Below are 19,507 nucleotides of genomic sequence, written 5' to 3'. Positions count from 1 at the left end.
ATACAGATCCTCAATGGAAGGCAGATTGTTGCAGTTGTTTTTTCTGTAGTTCTAATTATCTGTTGAAGTCTGTGTTTGTCTTGTTGGGTTGCAAAGCCAAACCAGACAGTTATGGAGGTGCAGATGACAGACTCAATAAGTCCTCTGTAGAACTGGATCAGTAGATGAGAAATAGCATGCATGAAGATTTATTCCATTTAATTCACAGTTGACAGACATCCTTTTCTCTTAATTACCTTTTTAAAAGACAAAAAATGTGATTGTTCCACAGCTGATAAAAAGGTGGTTTTATTGTTTTTTATTTCAATCCAAATCTCTAAAAAGTATACCATGTCAAGTCTTTCTATTCACAACAGTATTATTGCATTTGCCAGTTTGTGAGTGAACATCAATAATATTAATTAGATTTGTTGATTGTTATTTAATTTCAAACAATTTCAACAGTCATTGACCAAACAAGCTTTAGTGCATAATATTATTTTTTGTCCATTTAAGTTTCACCAAAATAATTTTTACTCTGCTTTCAGGCAAATGTCCACTGTGATGTATTTTCTAGAGTATTACTCGAAACCTTACTGCCGATATGGTCCATTTCTAGTTGGTGTATTTCTTGGACTGTTCATGGATCACCACCAACCATCAATCCTCAGAACCAAGGTAAATGAAAGATCTGCTTAACAAAACAATTTAAAATGGGTTCATACTGATTTCGCTGGCATGGGTCTATTCCTGAAGTCAAATGCAAATCTAGAATGGACCAGATTAGGGAAGAACAATCAGGACAGTTTGAAATTGGGTTGGGAATTACATATATAAATAAATAAAATGGCTCAAATAAAATTGGGCTCCCTAGAACCTTTGTCCTGTTGTTGGCAGGTTATTATTGTTACTGAGGACAAGAATGAATTGCAAACTGTAAATTAAAACTTCAGTCTTCAGCTTCCTATTTAAGAAGGAATGCTTTGAATGAAAGCCTGTCGTAAGTTCTCTGTCTCAGAAATTTATAGTGGAGGATAGTATAGTGTAGTCTCACACCTCTGAATAAATTTTGATTCATTCTCTATCTGCTTATCTATAGTCACAACTAATTGATACTCTGGTTTACAGAGTTGACCCTTAAGGGTAGGATCTTCCCTTATCATTATCAATCATCCCTCTTTATTAACAAAATGAGAAGTTCTCAAAGGTGCTTTTTCAAAAGTAAACTGGACTGCTTTTTCCTTGAGGAAAAAGAAGATGTTTCACTTGTCATCCAAGAAGCTTCATTGGTTCTGGCAGGATGGCGGGGGCAATGAAAGAATTAGTTCTGACAGAATGGGGAGTGGGGGCTTGGAAAGATCACATTTCTTCGCATTTCATCTGGTCATCAGCACTCTCCCTGAGAGCTCTTGAGGACACTTGTGGGTTTATCTGTGCCTTCAGGATCACCTGGATCAGAGTGCAAATGGGGAGGAGTCCTTCTTGGAGTTGCTGAAGGGATTTTGTTGTAGACAAAAGATAGAAGGTATCTTATCCCTGTCCCATTGGGATAACATTGAGAGCTCAATGTTAACATAAATGGCCTCTTTTATTCTTCTTTCAGACCAATGGTCCTCTCTATCCAGAATGTGGAAATGAGATGAAATGAGATGGTCTTCCTTCTTCCTGTTCCCACATTCCCATAGTATTATCAATGCCATGTACAAATCAGGGTTGTTGTTGTTGTTATTATTATTATTATTATTATTATTATTATTATTATTATTATTATTATTATTATTATTATTATTATTTGAATTTATATCCCGCCCTTCTCCGAAGACTCAGGGCGGCTTACAATGTGTTAAGCAATAGTCTTCATCCATTTGTATATTATATACAAAGTCAACTTATTGCCCCCAACAATCTGGGTCCTCATTTTACCTACCTTATAAAGGATGGAAGGCTGAGTCAACCTTGGACCTGGTGGGGCTTGAACCTGCAGTAATTGCAGGCAGCTGCTGTTAATAACAGACTGTCTTACCAGTCTGAGCCACAGAGGCCCATAGTAAGCCCACAGGGTTTACTACTGGTTTGCATCATGCCCGCCCGCGCTCTTCTGCGCATGCGCAGATCACTTTTGATGACATTCGGGTCTGTGGGCAGAGCCTTCCGCCAGTTTTATTACCAGTTCTATAGAACTGGTCCAAACTGGGGGCAACCCACCATTGGTACAAATACTGTAGATCAGGGATATCAAACTCGAGGCCCATGGGCCAAATCCGGCCTGCAGGGTGCTTAGATCTGGCCCACGGGCCCACCCTGGAAACAGCGAAGGACTGGTGCATGGTGCCTCTGCCAGACAAAACAGAGCTCGGGAGGGTCACATGCGGGCCTCCTGGGTTCCGTTTTTAGGCCGTGACAGCCTTCTGCAACCCTCTCCCAATGAAAATGGAGCTTGGGAGGGCCGCATGCTCCATTTTCACTGGCAGAAGGCTGCAGGAGATCCTCAGAGCCAAAAACGGAGCCTCAATGAGTGATGTTGAGTTGGCCATGCCCCCTGGCCATACCCCTCACCCTCCCAAGGTCAAACACCACCCTCAATGAACTCGAGTTTGACACCCCTGTTGTAGACCACCATGGCTTCCTTCTGGTTCATCATGCAATCTGGGTCAAAGAGAAATTCTCCAACTTTCATATAGTAGTGTTGTGGTCCACCAGCAGCCTGCGGTGCTGGCAACGGAGTCAGACAGCGATGAGGCTGAGGAAGAACATGGGACAGTCCTGGAGGCTGGGGAAGGCCCGGATGAGGGCTCTGTGTCAAAGGCAGAGATGGGGCCACGGCCATCTGGGAGTGATGTGCGGACTCCGGAGCCTCCAGAGGCTGACAGTAGTGAGGTAGAGGAACAAGAGGAACCTGTTCCTAATGCATGCATGAGAAGAGCTGCCAGAAGGCAAGAGCAACTCAAGCAAGAGGATGACTCGGGAGTAGGGCCAAGAGATGGTTGACCCCTCCCATAAGACTTAAAAGACCAGCAACGGCTCTTGGGCTCTTTGTCGGAAAACAACATTGATAGATTTACTCCTTGTCTTGCTGCATTTATTTCTTGTCAGCATCTTCTGCTTTTGAACTTTTGCCAAGAAAAGCCGTTTGGCAGTTTGCCTAATTAGAACAAGGTTGGTGATAAGACTGAAGAATTGTGTTATGAAGAATTTGTTTTGATTTAGTTTGGACTTCGCTGAGAATGAGTTAATTCTCAGCTGTTCTAATAAAGTCTCTTTGTTTTTGAACTGATTGCGTTTACTACTACCTACTTGGACCTGGGTCACAACAGAAGTTCTCCAACTTTCATATGGTAGCCTCCTTCCCATATGGGAAAACTAAGAACAACAAGTGCCATCTGCAATAAAATATATGGAATATTATCCTACAAGGCATCTTCTAAGCTATTCCTTTCCGTTGTCTGGTCTCATCTTTCTGTTATTCCACCATGCAATGGTCAAACAGCATTCCTTGCCCTCTAAGCATCGATTGTTTTCATGGAATCATTTCCAATTGAAATGCTCCTTGTATTTCTACAAGCTGTTGGAATCTACCTCACTCCTGGGCAAAACAAAGGAAGGATGAGTCAGGTGTGTAGAAGTTTACTGGCATGAACTACTAATTGAAGATGCCTGGAGGATTTTATTTTGACTAGTAAGAGAGGAGCTGTGATTCCTGATATTGGAGTCATTTAAAACGTTATGTGAATCTTTACCTTGGGCAAAGTCTTCTTGATCTCATAAAGATGTGTTGAAGGCATGTTATGAATTAGGAGGAATTTGAAAAGAAAAGTAGCCTAGATCAATACGGGTAGTGGAACCATGAGGCGAAAGGATGGTAATAAAAACTAAGACCTAAAGCAGCATTTGAAGCAGGAATCTGTAGTTTTTATTACAATATTATCTTCCCATCCATCTTTTCCAGCATCAGAACTTTCTCCAGAGAACCAGGTCTCACCTAAAGCAGGGGTCTCCAACCTTGACAACTTTAAGACTTGTGGACTTCAACTCCCAGAGTTCCTCAGCCAGCTTTGCTGGCTGAGGAACTCTGGGAGTTGAAGTCCACAAGTCTTAAAGTTGCCAAGGTTGGAGACCCCTGACCTAAAGTGTCCAAATTAGCATAATTTGAGACCGGTCATTTGTACCTTGAGTGAGAACTCTAGGTTGATTTTCCCAAAGGTGTTTTTTCAAGAGGCAACTGGACTTTCTGTTTTTTTCTTTGAAGACGTTTCTCTTCTCATCCAAGAAACTTCTTCAGCTCTTCCTTTTTTTTTTTTTTTTGCATTTATATCCCGCCCTTCTCCGAAGACTCAGGGCAGCTTACACTATGTCAAGCAATTGTCTTCATCCATTTGTATATTATATACAAAGTCAACTTATTGCCCCCAACAATCTGGGTCCTCGTTTTACCTACCTTATAAAGGATGGAAGGCTGAGTCAACCTTGGGCCTGGTGGGACTAGAACCTGCAGTAATTGCAAGCAGCTGCTGTTAATAACAGACTGTCTTACCAGTCTGAGCTACAGAGGCCCTTAAAGAGGCCATTTCCCCCCATCCAGTCAGAGCTGAGGAAGCTTCTTGGATGAGAAGCGAAATGTTTTCAAAGGAAAACCAGAAAGTCCAGTTGCATCTTGAAAAAGCACCTTTGGGACAACCATGAGCTGCATGGCTGAGAATAATAATAATAATAATAATAATAATAATAATAATAATAATAATAATAATAATAATAATAATAATAATTATTATTATTATTATTATTATTATTATTATTATTATTATTATTATTATTATTCGTATTTATATACCGCCCTATCTCCCTAGGGACTCAGGGCGGTTTACAGGCAGATAAAAATACATATAAATACAAAATAAAACATCCATTAAAAAACTTATTCCAAATAGCCAAATAATTAAAAATAACAGTATACATAATAAAACCCATTAAAACCAATTTAAATTTAAAATCTAAAATCTAGTCCAGTCCTGCGCAGATGAATAAATGAGTTTTAAGCTCGCGGCGAAAGGTTCGGAGGTTCAAAGGTTCGGAAAGGTTCGAAGTCCTGGGGGAAGCTCGTTCCAAAGGGTGGGAGCCCCCACAGAGAAGGCCCTTCCCCTGGGTGTCGCCAGACGGCACTGCCTAGCTGACGGCACCCTGAGGAGTCCCTCTCTGTGAGAGCGCACGGGTCGGTGAAAGGTATTCGGTAGCAGTAGACGGTCCCGTAAATAGCCCGGCCCTATGCCATAGACGTCTAGGTTGATTGTTCAGTGATCTACAGATAGTGATCAACATACCACAGTTACTTACAACAGTTCATTTAGTGATTTTGAAGTTACAACGGCAACTGAAAAAAGTGCGTAATAACCATTTTTCACACTTACAACCATTGCAGCATCCCCGCGATCACGTGATTTAGGTTCGGATGCTCGAAAACACTGACTCACATTTATGACGGTGGCAGCGTCCCAAGGTTACGTGATCCCCTTTTGCGACCTTCTGAGAGGCGAAGTCAATGGGGAAGACACACGATTAACTTTTAACAACTGCAGTGATTCACTTAACAAATGGGGCAACAAAAGTCAGGTAAAATGGGGCAAAACTCAACAAATTTCTCACTTAGCAACATAAATTTTGGGCTCAATTGTGGTCGTAAGTCGAGGACTCCCTCCAAAGCCAAAGTTCAAAAGTGTCAACCCTCTTCTTATCTTGACCACATGGATAGCAAAATTTATTATATCGAATTTAAATTTAACAATAAACTAATATTGCGCTTGTAGGATTACTCCCCACATATCTGAGAATGTCTCCCTATTGTCACATTAAAATTTTAAATTCAATGGCAATTTTTGGGATGTTTACAGGGAATGACATCAAAAAGGAAAAGTCTATATCAGGGGTCAGCAACTTGCGGCTCTGGAGCCACATGTGGCTCTTTCACCCCTCTGCTGTGTCTCCCTGTCACTCAAATTATGCGTCAGAACCGCCAATGTGCGACACCTGCCAGCACGCGATTTATTGAGCCTTCCCCCTGTAGGCCAAAACCATGGATAAATCCAAAAAAAGAAAAGTTTCAGAAGAAAACAGAACACTTAATTCAACTACATATGCTAGTGGCTGCTCAAGAAATAGTCAGGCATGAGAAGGGTTTTGTGGCTCCTGGTGTTTTCTTTTCTGTGAGAAATGAGTCCAGTTGGCTCTGAGTGTTTAAGGTTGCAGATCCCTGGTGTATATAGAAGGTAAGCAATCTGTAGAGTTGAGGGTGGGAAGCAAAAAGTCTTTCAAAATGGAGGGCAGAAGAAACTGTCTAAAGAGGAGGAGAAGAGACTGGCTCAACCTTCATTTGAAACTAAGGTATTGCAAAGTGTTAGGGACTGGCATAATAGTTTTGATTTTAAATTGGGGTTTTATTAATATTTTTAAATATTTTAAATTTAATTTTAATCATTAGCTGTTTTGTAATTTTGCTATGTCTTAATTTGTTTTTAATTGTATATATTTTGTATTTTATCTCCGGCTGTACACCGCCCTGAGTCCTTCGGGAGAAGGGCGGTATAAAAATTCAATAAATAATAAATAATAATAATAATAAGAACCAAAGTGAGCACAAAGGTACCGTACATTCTCCTCATCTTCCTGCAGGTTCAGGCTTGTATTGGTTGGCTTTGTGCCCTGATCTCCATGTCAATGGTGATTGCTTTGGCCTACACTTTAGAAGACTCCCACAGCTTCTATTCACCTGTACTTGCCATTTATCAAGCTGTTCATCGGACGCTTTGGGCGATTGCTGTAGGATGGATCATTTTTGCCTGTGAGGAAGGCTATGGAGGTATGATATCCAAGGAGAAAGGGGCCTTTTTTTAAACATGGAAACTGCTAGCAGTTAAGACGCTGAGCTGTCAACTGGAAGATGGGCAGTTCGAGACCCAAGTACCACATGAAGGGGTGAGTTCCCATTCTTGCCTCAGTTCCTATCCACCTAGCAGTTCGAAAGCATGCAAATGCAAGTAGATAAATAAATAAAACTTCAGTGGGAAGGTAACAGGGTTTCTTGTGCTTTGGCATAGAGTGATGTTGGCGACATGACTACAGAAGCGTCTTCAGACAATGCTGGCTCCCTTGGCTAGGAAACAGAGATGAGCACCGCCCACTAGAGTCAGGCATAACTGTGGACAGCGCAAATCGTTACTTTCTCCCTAAAAGTTGTTTAAGAACAACTTTTGTTCTTTTTCTCCCCTGCCCCACTGAAACATGAGCATAAGCAAGATTTATCTTGCTTGGTGCTGAGAATGAGAGCAGGTGCATTTATATCCTTCCACCTCTATGAGTATTTGAGCCTAGCGTGGGTTTTTTGAGGTTGAACCTTAGAACCTGGCTTTCAGAACTGGAAAAATAAGGAGCAATAAAAAATAACGAGATCCTCTTGCTATAAATGCTCCAGAAATACTTTCCAAGAGTTTCTTTTTTTTTCTCTTGCATTTTTTGGTCTTCTTTTCAATTACCAAGGTTCTCAGAATGACTTTCATGCCCTCAAAAAAAATTCCCCTTATATAGTCTTGCATTGTAAAGGATACAAAGCAGAGGTGGGTTTCAGCAGGTTCTGACCAGTTCTGGAGAACCGGTAGCAGAAATTTTGAGTAGTTCGGAGAACCGGTAGTAAAAAATCTGATTGGCCCCGCCCCCATCTATTCTCTGCCTCCCAAGTCCCAGCTGATCAGGAGGAAATGGAAATTTTGCAGTAACCTTCCCCTGGAGTAGGGTGGGAATGGAGATTTTACAGTATCCTTCCCGTGCCACACGCACCAAGTCACGCCCACCAAGCCATGACATGCCCACCAAGCCACATCCACAGAACCAGTAGTAAAAAAATTTGAAACCCACCACTGATACAAAGCACCAGAGGTAAGAGGAAAACATGTAGACTCGGCCACCAGTTGTTCAAATTACATCATACTGTGATCTCTCTAAGTCCCAAATCTATTTATTTTTCCATGAGATGTTTAGCTGAGAACATTTACAAGTACACCTTGGGAACAAATTGTTATTCTTTAAGAGCTTAAGAGGCACAAAGATACCCATTCTGGATCAGGCCACAGATAGGTTTCATTCCACATTCCCTATCAGCCACTGGCCACATGGATACCATGTTTCCCCCAAAATAAGACCCTGTCTTATATTTTTTGAACCTCGAAATAAGCACTTGGCCTTAGGTCTTATTATTTTGGGGTATGTGAGCAAGACGGGGCTCCTGTTGCTGTCTTACCAGATTTCCAGCTCTGTCTCCCTAACCTTAACCAGAGGAAATGGCGGAGACCAGCTGCGCATGCGTTTAAATATTTTCAGGGGAGGGCTTATTTGGGAGGAGCTTATTTTAGCGTATGTGCTCAAAAGCCCGATTGGGCTTATTATCCAAGAAGGTCTTATTTTGGGGGGAAACATGGTACATTTAGGAAACTCACAAACCAGAAGTAAGGGGCAAGAAACACCCCCCCCCCATTACTGCTACCTGCAACAAGTATCTAAAATATCCTGCCTAGAACGGAGGATAACCACCAATGTTAGAGCAGCACTCAATTCTCTTCCCATTCCTGTTTAACATTTACTGTCACGGTTTCTCAAGCTTGACAGCTTTAAAATATGTGGACACCAATTCCCAGAATTCCCCAGCTCGCCAAAAAGTAATTATTTTACTCTTTGAGGAAAACCACTATAGCTTGTTGCTTACAGATTTGTGTTCATTTCCCCCGGCAGGATTCATCAACACAATACTTTCATGGAGTGTTTGGATTGTGGTCGCAAGAATTAGCTATGCTTGCTATTTGGTGCATCCAATGATGATCCTATTATATAATGGACTTCAAGAAACTTTGATACATTACTCAGACATCAATATGGTGAGTGTGCAAGAAACACATGTAAAGGAAAGCACCAGCTTCCAGGATCATATTGATCTGCCCAAAAGCTATGATGGTCCCCAGAGGTTTTGTTCAGAGGTGGGTTTCAACAGGTTCTGACCAGTTCTGGAGAACCATAGCGGAAATTTTGAGTAGTTTGGAGAACCAGTAGTAAAAATTCTGACTGGCCCTGCCCCCATTTATTCTCTGCCTCCCAAATCCCAGCTGAGCAGAAGGAAATGGGGATTTTGCAGGAACCTTCCACTGGATTGGAGAGGGAATGGTGATTTTGTAGTATCCTTCCCCTGCCACGCCCACCAAGCCATGCCACGCCCACCAAGCCACACCCACAGAACTGGTAGTAAAAATTCTGACTGGCCCCATCCCCATCTATTCTCTGCCTCAGGTCCCAGCTGATCGGGAGGAAATGGGGATTTTGCAGGAACCTTCCCATGGATTGGGGAGGGAATGGAGATTTTACAATATTCTTCCTCTGGAGTGGGGAGGGAATGGAGATTTTACATTATCCTTCCCCTGCCACACCCACCAAGCCATGCCACACCCACCAAGCCACGCCACACCCACCAAGCCACGCCCATAGAACCGGTAGTAAAAAAAATTGAAACCCACCACTGGTCTAGTTGGAGGGTAAAGAACATTCTTTTGAGATAGTTTGCCTTCTGATATATTGATGTTTTGGGATTGGCTGTGCCCATTATGGCAGCTGGGACTCGGGAGGCAGAGGATAGATGGGGGCGGGGCCAGTCAGAATTTTTACTGCCGGTTCTCCGAACTACTCAGAATTTCTGCTAACGGTCTCCAGAACTGGTCAGAATCTGCTGAAACCAACCTCTGTATATATTTATTTATTTATTTATTTATTTATTATTTATTTATTTATTTATTTTATTTTATTAGATTTTTATACCGCTCTTCTCCCGAAGGACTCAGGGCGGTTTACAGCCAGATAAAACAGAACAACAAAATAAATACAAGATAAAATAATATTTAAAAAACTTATTCAATTTGGCCCAGATTAAAATATATTTAAAACAATAAAACCCACTAAAAATTAAAACCATATAAAGTCTAAAATTCTATGCCAGTCCTGCGTGAATAAATAAATATGTCTTCAGCTCACGGCGAAAGGTTCGAAGGTCAGGAAGTTGGCGGAGTCCTGTGGGAAGTTCATTCCAGAGGGTAGGAGCCCCCACAGAGAAGGCCCTTCCCCTGGGGGTCGCCAACCGACATTGCTTGGTGGACGGCACCCTGAGGAGTCCCTCTCTGTGAGAGCGCACAGGTCAGTGGGAGGCAGTCGGTAGCAGTAGGCGGTCCCATAGATAACCCGGCCCTATATATTGTGTAAATATAGATACAGTAGATGATAGATGATAGAGATAGATAGATAGATAGATAATAGATAGATGATAGATAAATAGATAGATAGATAGATAGATAGATAGATAGATAGATAGATAGATAGAGTTTGTGTGTGCGCATGTATGTATATGTGTGTATTTCAAGAATGAAATATGCATATTGGAAATAGGTCTCCTTTTCCCTGTTCTTATCCTCTTGTTTTGATTCAGCACTGCCTATAGCTAAGTTTCCCTGTACTGACCATAACTATTGATTGACTGATAAAATTTATAGGCTGCCCATCTTACCTCAAGGCAACTATTTAATTAAAGCTTCCCTTCCAATGGCTGAACATTCAGAACCGCTAATACCTTACCGTACCAAACAGCTTTGATTTTGTTTGTGCTTGTCCATTTAGTTCTACTTGTTCCTTGGACACTGCCTGATGACATTCATGGTAGGAGTGGCATTAACAGTGATGGTTGAGACTCCTCTGCAAAAGTTAAAGACGTCTTTGGGTTCCATGCACCAACATGGATCAAGGCTTTAGAAAAACAAGATGGAAAGATGGGGTATCGTGCAGACCTCTTCTGGAATTTCTGAACCTAACCAAATTGGAGTTTTTTTGTGGGGGAGGGGAATTGTGCATCCAAATGTTGTATTTCAACACCGTGGGTTCCACTATCCACATGGATAAAAGCTAGAAACTTTAATATTCATATGTAAGCATGCATTATTTTGGAGTAAATAAAATTAAGTTGCATAACATTATTGCAGTATATGATCCATATACAGTAAAAGATTATATATTCCCTTTACCATATATCAGGTGTGATTAGATTACACTTACCGTGTTTCCCCGAAAATAAGACCGGGTCTTATATTAATTTTTGCTCCAAAAAATGCATTAGGGTTTATTTTCTGGTTAGGTCTTATTTTGGGGGAAATACGGTACTAAATGCACCTATCTGGCTGACAATCTTTCTTTTTTCTTTTTAATTTTTATGAAACATTTTCAACATTAAAAAACAAAACACACATTTTCACTCATTACAGCACTTCCATGTCGGTATCAATATCATCCATAACATTCAGATTTACATAAATTCTATTTCTATTTCTATGGTTCACTCTCCTATATTATACAGTCGTTTGGATTATAGTTATATTTACACGTAACTACAATACAATCTATTATCAACAATATTATATAGTTCTTACACAGCAATTTTACTCCTATTCTCTAGCCATATATACCATCTACTCCATACTTAGTAGTACTCCAATTCTTCCCTCTTTTTCAATTCCATTGTCAGCCTATCTATCTCTGCACACGCATATACTTTTCTTATTATCATTGGCTGACAATCTTAACTTATTTTGATAGGGCTTATATTATGAGCATCCTGAAAAATGTTCTTTTACTGGTTGGGTCTTATTTTCAGGGAAACAGGGGAAACAGGGTAGTGGTGGGTTGCCCCCAGTTCGGACCAGTTCTGTAGAACTGGTAGTAAAACCAGTAGGAGGCCCCACCCGCTGACCCGAAGGTCATCAAAAGTTATCTGCGCATGTGCAGAAGAGCATGTGCACGAGTGGAGTGACGGGGCAAGTGTGGGCACAATGTGAACCGGTAGTAAAGATAAGTAGAACTCACCCCTGAAACAGGGTAGATATTTCTATTTTCACATCTATTCGTTTAACTAGAAGTGGTCTTCTCCTGTTCCACTTGTTGAATATATTTACTTTGGAGATATATAACATAACAACAGAGTTGGAAGGGACCTTGGAGGCCTTCTAGTCCAACCCCCTGCTCAGGCAGGAAACCCTACACCATCTCAGTCAGATGGTTATCCAACATTTTCTTAAAAATTTTCAGTGTTGGAGCATTCACAACTTCTGCAGGCAAGTCGTTCCACTTATTAATTGTTCTAACTGTTAGATACAGAGAAGGATGGTGACTGTAGGTATGAACTGTCGAAGATCTAAAAAGTAATACTTGAAAATTGTGGAAAGCCTTTAAAAATGGGGTTACCAAGCAACCTCATCTGCCTATTGAGTCTTTTATATGATGATGACGAAGCAACAATTAGAATGGAATATGGAGCAAATAAATGGTTCAAAAATAGGAGAAGATGATGATGACTAACAAGATTTTTAAGGTCACCCAGCATTCAAACAGCATGACTCTGTGTGGCTTACACAGCATAAAAAACAACAACACACACACACAAAAATAGTCAACCAAAAACCCCAGAACAATCAAGGGACTATCTACTACAAATTATTATTATTATTATTATTATTATTTAAATTTGTATACCGCCCTTCTCCCGAAGGACTCAGGGCGGTTCACAGCCGAGTAAAAAAAAATATACAATACACTATAAATACAATTAAAATACAATTAAAAAGCTTATTAAATTGGCCTCAATTAAAATTTAGGACTAAAACCCATTAAAAAACCCATAAACTTAAAAACTAACCCAGTCCAGCGCAGATGAATAAGTGGGTTTTAAGCTCACAAAAGGTTCGGAGGTCCGGAAGTTGACGAAGTCCTGGGGAGTTCGTTCCAGAGGGCGGAGCCCCACAGAGAAGGCCCTTCCCTGGGTGCCGCCAGACGACACTGTCGCGCCGACGGCACCCTGAGGAGTCCCTCTCTGTGAGAGCGCACGGGTCGGTGAGAGGTATTCGGTAGCAGCAGGCGGTCCCGTAAGTAACCCGGCCCTATGCCATGGAGCGCTTTAAAGACGTTCACCAACACCTTGAAGCGCACCCGGAAGGCCACAGGTAGCCAGTGCAGCCTCTTGAGGATAGGTGTCACTCGGGAGCCACGAGGCTCCTCTATCACCCAAGAGCTGCATTCTGGACTAACTGCAGCCTCCGGATGCCCCTCAAGGGGAGCCCCATGTAGAGAGCATTGCAGTAGTCCAGACGAGACGTCACAAATGCATTATTAGAAAAATGTCTTGAAGTATATTCACACATTATGGGTAGTTCTTGAGTTATGATCATAATGGAGCTTGCAACTACTGCGACAACATTGTCTCTATGTCCTGATGTGCAATATTCAGCCTTTCTGAACTTCTTTCTTCTTTGCACTGAATCCATTTTGTTGCAGTTCTGTACACAATTAGCACTGCATTTGCGTATGTGTGTGCATGCACACGCGTGTATATCCCATGATCACCAAGCAGCACATAGTTTCATTGGCACAGTAATGCAAAAGTAGGCTTAACCTAGACACCCCAAATTTCTCTCAGCTGGGCTCTGTCTCGTCATCCAGAAAATCTGTAGCACCCTTTGATATTCTTTGGCACATAACTCTGTCCCTGAAAACTCCAAATTTTAATGACGTCTCCACAGGTTTGCCTCCAACTTTAATTAAGTCCCATGGATAAAAGTTTTGATCACTTCTCCACATAGCCTGGCAGAGAATAACTGTGTAGCCAAGTATGCCCTGGGGGCAAAGAAAGATAACTTGCAATCTGTTACTTTCATCTCACTATCTAGATGAATATTTCTGTGGTTACTTCGATGCACTATAATAAAAACAGGGCAGCTGTTTGCAACATATAATATACTGAACATAGTATGCAACATCCATGGCACGCAATATGTATGGAATTCTCTAATATGTAGGTCTTTGGTTATTCGGGTTTTCTCCCGCGTAAAATTGGAAGTGTCTTGGCGACGTTTCGACGAAGTCTCATTCATTCATTGTCCAAAAGTTGTAAAAAAAAAAAAAGTTGTAAAAAAATTGGCAAAAAGCTTGCCCAAAAGTTGTAAATCATGACGGTCGTAAAGCAGGTCATCATGGGACCAACCTAAATTTATGACATTTTTTTGTGGTGGTCACTAAGAAACACCATTAGCTACAGTGTTTCTATTCCTTTATTTCCTGGTTGTAATCATTCTATTTTGTAGTTCTGAACTGATCTTGAACTGGAAGAGATAAACTTCAAATCCACATTCTCAGGTTTAAAGTTCAACAGATGTTGATCTTAATGGGACAGAAGAGTTTATCTTCAGTTGCCAGGAACAATGACATAATAGTTTCTGGCTTCCTTATCATGGCATTTAGCTAGCCATGATTGTCAAACAATATACAAGCTGCTCTATGTCTTTGAAGTCTGGTAGCGACAAGCAATAGATATACTGAATAGGACAAATCAGTGGTGAAATCCAAATTTTTTTACTACTGGTTCTGTGGGCATGGCTTGGTGGGCATGATGTGGCTTGGTGGGTGTGGCAGGGGAAGAATACTTTCTTTCTTTCTTTTTTTTTGGAATTTATATCCCGCCCTTCTCCGAAGACTCAGGGCGGCTTACATTGTGTAAGGCAATAGTCTTCATCCATTTGTATATTATATACAAAGTCAACTTATTGCCCTCAACAATCTGGGTCCTCATTTTACCTACCTTATAAAGGATGGAAGGCTGAGTCAACCTTGGGCCTGGTGGGACTCGAACCTGCAGTAATTGTAATTGCAGGCAGCTGTATTAATAATAGACTGCATTAGCCTGTTGAGCCACAAGAGGCCCTGCAAAATCTGCAAAATCTCCATTCCCACCCCACTCCAGGGAAGGATATTGCAAAATCCCCATTCCCTCCCCACTCCTGGGGGAAGGATATTGCAAAATCTCCATTCCCACCCCACTCTGGGGCCAGTCAGAGGTGGTATTTGCCAGTTCTCTGAACTACTCAAAATTTCCACTACTGGTTCTCTGAAGTGCTCAAAATTTCCACTACCAGTTCTCCAGAACCTGTCAGAACCTGCTGGATTTCACCCCTGGACCAAATGACATCAAAACACATAAGGGCAGTTAAGCAGATATATGAAATTAATTGACATAGATTGGAAAAGGCAATCATACTGAAGAAAACCAAAGTATGACTGAAGAAAACCAGAGTATATTAGTATAATCTACTAATGAAGGTACCAATAGATCAGTTTATACTGGCTAGTCATGATACACCTAGCAACTGTTCAGGACCATGGACAGCTACTTAAATGAACTATAGAAAAGAGCTCCAGTAGAAGACTAATCTGCAACTTTAATAAATTCATGTGATTCTGTTCTCCACTTTCTATCCCAGAAAGTGTCTCAAAGTCTTAAGGGACCCATTGCTGATTCTGTGGCCATATGGACCTATATTGCTATAGGTCTAATTGGGAATTAGTTTAGATGCCAAGGATTGTCCTCTGAATAGGATGGCCTGGTGATCACCTGTATTAGTTAGATTGGTACCATCCAAACGGATTCCTCTTATATTCTTAGCAGATGACTCTGCTGGAATTTCTGTGATTTGATTAATTGGAGATGTAGATGCAGAGCCAGATGAGAAAGTAAATGAAGATTATTGAAAGGCAAACACCAAATGAAATTTCCACAAAGTCATGTAAAGGCTATCAGCGTTGTTTTTTTTAATCCAATTTTCCTTTGGAACATATTGAAGGTGTTTACAAAATATAGTTAATCTGGTTATTTTTTTAAAATTTGAATTTATATCCCGCCCTTCTCCGAAGACTCAGGGCGGCTTACATTGTCTAAGGCAATAGTCTCATCCTATTTGTATATTTATATACAAAGTCAACTTATTGTCCACCCAACAATCTGGGTCCTCATTTTACCTACCTTATAAAGGATGGAAGGCTGAGTCAACCTTGGGCCTGGTGGGACTCGAGCCTGCAGTAATTTTAATTGCAGGCAGCTGTGTGTTAATAACAGGCTGCATTAGCCTGGTGAGCCACTTCCCAGCCCAAGTAGTTATGAATCAATGAACATTGTGAGTTTGCATAATGCATTGAACCATAAACTAACTGGACTGCATTCACAAAGCATATTGAACCCGGACCCATTCCAAAACCTATATTCAGAGTGAACAAGTTTAGCGTGCTAGATCTTTCACTGATCTAGTTAAGCGTATTGTCTGAATCTGTTAACTTACTTTGTGGTCAACTTACTTGTGTTGTGAAAGATACAGAATCTACTTTTTACTATCTGTAATGAGTCTAGTTGAAGAGTCAAAGTGTTAATCTCTGTCCTGATCCATAGAGATATGTATACCATTAGGGTTTTTTTTAAAGGACATTTACTCACATAGAGTTCAACATCTTGAACATGTTGCCAGTTTTAAAACTACGGGCATGATGTCAGCTGGGAATCTGATTTGCAAGGGCATATTTAGTTTTGAAAAAGGTATTTCTTATAATTTTCTGACCTTTTCATTCTGTTAATATTATTTCCCTATGAGCACTCAAATACACACACTTAGATTCCAGACCAATAATGGGGGCATTTTAAAAGCTGCTTTGTTAAAAATCTTTCACAAATACTGCGATGTGCGAGGAGTGGATTTGACTCTATTTGAATTTCAGATTACTATTAAAAGGTTATCTATCTTAGCTCCCTTAAGAAAAGAGGAAGAGAAGCACCAAAATATTAAAAAGAACAAGAATCTGTTCTAGCAAACTTTCTATGCCAATCAAACTCAATACTTCTGCTCTTCAATCATATCACCAGATGCAGGTTGTGTGAGCAGACAACTGTTAAACAGTCTTCCCATAATGGTTAGCCTCTTTCTCAAACAGAAACCAAGGTTTTTGGTCACAATATAGGAGTCACACATCATGAGATATGAATTCATATTGCAATTTGTCTGGTGCTGTAGAAATCCAGCTTTTATTTGACCTGGGGCTACATGTATGAGAATTGATTCATTAGTGCAGGAATGTTTATGTCATATTTAATTACTGTTTTGCTGACACTGGCTAAATTCACACAACATATTTAACCAATTACAGGTAGTCCTCAATTTACAACCGTTTGTTAAAGAGACTATTTGAAGTTACAAGAGCACTGAAAAAAGTGACTTGTCACCGATCTTCACACTTACGACTGATGCACCATCCCCAACCAAGTTCACGTGAACAAAATTAGGATGCTTGACTATTGGCATGACATTTATGACAGTTATGCTCCTAGGATCATGTGATCACCATTTGTAACCTTCTCAGACAACTTCCAATAAGCAAAGTCAATAGGTAATCCAGATTCCCTTAATGATTGAAAAATTCGCTTAACAACTATGGCAAGAAACATCATAAAGGATGGCAAACTCATTTAACATTTGTCTTGTTTTTCAATGGAAATTTTGGTTGTAAGTCAAGGATTACCTGTAGTTAAGAATCAGCAGCATTGCGTGAATCTGCTAATCCAGGTCGAACTGAGATACAAGACAAGCTAGGTTTAATTAAGAAGCGTACAAGAGCAGTTGTGAACCAAATTAATATCTTCCAGATCAGTCAACTAAAAACCTAAATGAACTTTTGAGCAGTGGCTAAGCCTTGCCCAGTTCTCAGTAAATTGAGATGAAGATATAGCCCAGCTGAAAATTCAAGGCTCACCAATACCATCAAACCTATCAGAAAACAGGTCCTCGACACCGATTGGCTGCCACACCCAAGTTTACGCAATGCTGATTGGTTGACCAATAAGGAAGTCTACACTGATGTGATAACAATTTGCCAGTGGCCTCCTGCCACAAGGATTCATGGGTCACCAGGAAGAAGCAACAGAAGTTACAGGCAATCTTTGACTTACAACAATTTGTTTAATGGCCATTCAAAGATATGATGGGGCTGAAAAAAATGTTTTACAACCAGTCCTCACACTTAATGATTGTCACAGCATCTCTGGAGTCATGTGATTGAAATAGTTGCTTGGCAACCAACATGTATTTGCAACAATTGCAATACATAAATCCTGGGGTCACGTGATCACCATCTGCAACCTTCTCGGCCAGCTTGAAAGAAGCAAAGTCAATGGGGCAAGCCGGATTAGTTTCACAGCTACGGTGATCTGCTTAAGAACTGTGGCAAAAATGGTCATAAAACTGGGTGCAATTACTTAACACCCATCTTGCTTAGCAATGGAAGTTCCAGTCCCAATTGTGGCCGCAGGTTAAGTTAAGTTAATAACTGAATAACAGAGTTGGAAGGAACCGTGGAGGTCTTCTAGTCCAACCGCCTGCTCATGCAGGAAACCCTATATCATTTCAGACAAATGGTTGTCCAATCTCTTCTTAAAAACCTCCAGTGTTGGAGCACCCACAATTTCTGGAGGCAAGTCGTTCCACTATCAGGAAATGTTTTCCTTAGTTCTAGATTGGTTCTCCCCTTGATTAGTTTCCATCCATTGCTTCTTGTCCTGCCTTCAGGTGCTTTGGGGAATTGGTTGACCCCTTTAGATATTGGAATATCACCCCTAGTCCTTCTTTTCATTAAACTAGACATACCCAATTCCTGCAACAGTTCTTTGTATGTTTTAGCCTCCAGTACCCTAATCATCTTTGTTGCTCTTCTCTGCACTCTTTCTAGAGTCTCAACATCTTTTTTGACATCATGGCGACCAAAACTAGATGCAGTATTCCAACTGTGGCCTTACCAAGGCATTATAAAGTGGTATTAACACTTCACGTGATCTTGATTCTATCCATCTGTTTAGGCAGCCTAAGGCTGCATTGGCTTCTTTGGTAGAGCTGCAGCATCATTGCTGGCTCATATTGAAGTGATTGTCCACTAGGACTCCAAGATCCCTCTCACAATTACTACTATTGAGTCAGGTTCCACCTATCCTATACTTATGATAACCCTGATGGTCAACTGCCAGATCAAAAAGGAAGAAGTTATGCATGAGTTAGAGATGGAATCGTTCATGTTTATAAACCCAACCATCAGCAGCAGCATTATCATCATTTGCCATGATGTGAGAGTTGACTATCAATGAGTAATTCTAATTTCAATTCTACTTTTCCCCCTGTTTCCTGCCCAACAGCTGTGGGCATAAATAGTATTCCTTTCTTTAAGTCTGTAGAGATTCTCAGTCATCCAGGTCATGGTTGTCCCAAAGGAGCTGTTGTGCCTCGTCCTCCCTCCTCTCCTCAGCCAGGCCCCTCCCGTCTACACCCAGGCCTGTTATCAGACTCGGAGTCTGATAATGAAGTTGAACAGCCTGTCATGCCTCCAGCCCCGGCCCTGGCCCCATGCCCAGACAGGATGTCAGGAATGAACAAACAAACTTCACTCCTACAGCGTGTGAGCAGGGAGCCAGCCACGTGCTGGAATTACGGACAGCAGATTCAGCTGAAGAGAATTCACAGGAGGAGGATCCTCGCTTCCAGAGATCTGAGAGGCGACGCCAGCAGAAGGAAGGGAGGGGCAGGCCTGGATAAATGCTGAGTCATGGAGCCACACC

The 19,507-nt window shown here is 41.1% G+C and overlaps 1 protein-coding gene across 1 annotated transcript in view; it reads left to right on the top strand.

The window, feature by feature from the left end:
* Positions 1–10,910, top strand: part of LOC131191851 (O-acyltransferase like protein-like) — a 40,984-nt gene extending 30,074 nt beyond the window's left edge. The window contains exons 12-15 of the mRNA XM_058170386.1: positions 528–657; positions 6,640–6,826; positions 8,749–8,891; positions 10,669–10,910. Coding sequence (XP_058026369.1) covers positions 528–657; positions 6,640–6,826; positions 8,749–8,891; positions 10,669–10,800 — 592 coding nt within the window. The 3' untranslated portion in view covers positions 10,801–10,910. The remainder of the gene's footprint in view (positions 1–527; positions 658–6,639; positions 6,827–8,748; positions 8,892–10,668) is intronic.
* The last annotated feature ends 8,597 nt before the right edge of the window (positions 10,911–19,507 follow it).

The sequence above is a fragment of the Ahaetulla prasina genome, chromosome 2 (genome assembly GCF_028640845.1).
Source record: "Ahaetulla prasina isolate Xishuangbanna chromosome 2, ASM2864084v1, whole genome shotgun sequence".
In the NCBI taxonomy this organism is placed as follows: domain Eukaryota; kingdom Metazoa; phylum Chordata; class Lepidosauria; order Squamata; family Colubridae; genus Ahaetulla; species Ahaetulla prasina.
This window is presented reverse-complemented; position numbering and strand designations above follow the sequence as displayed.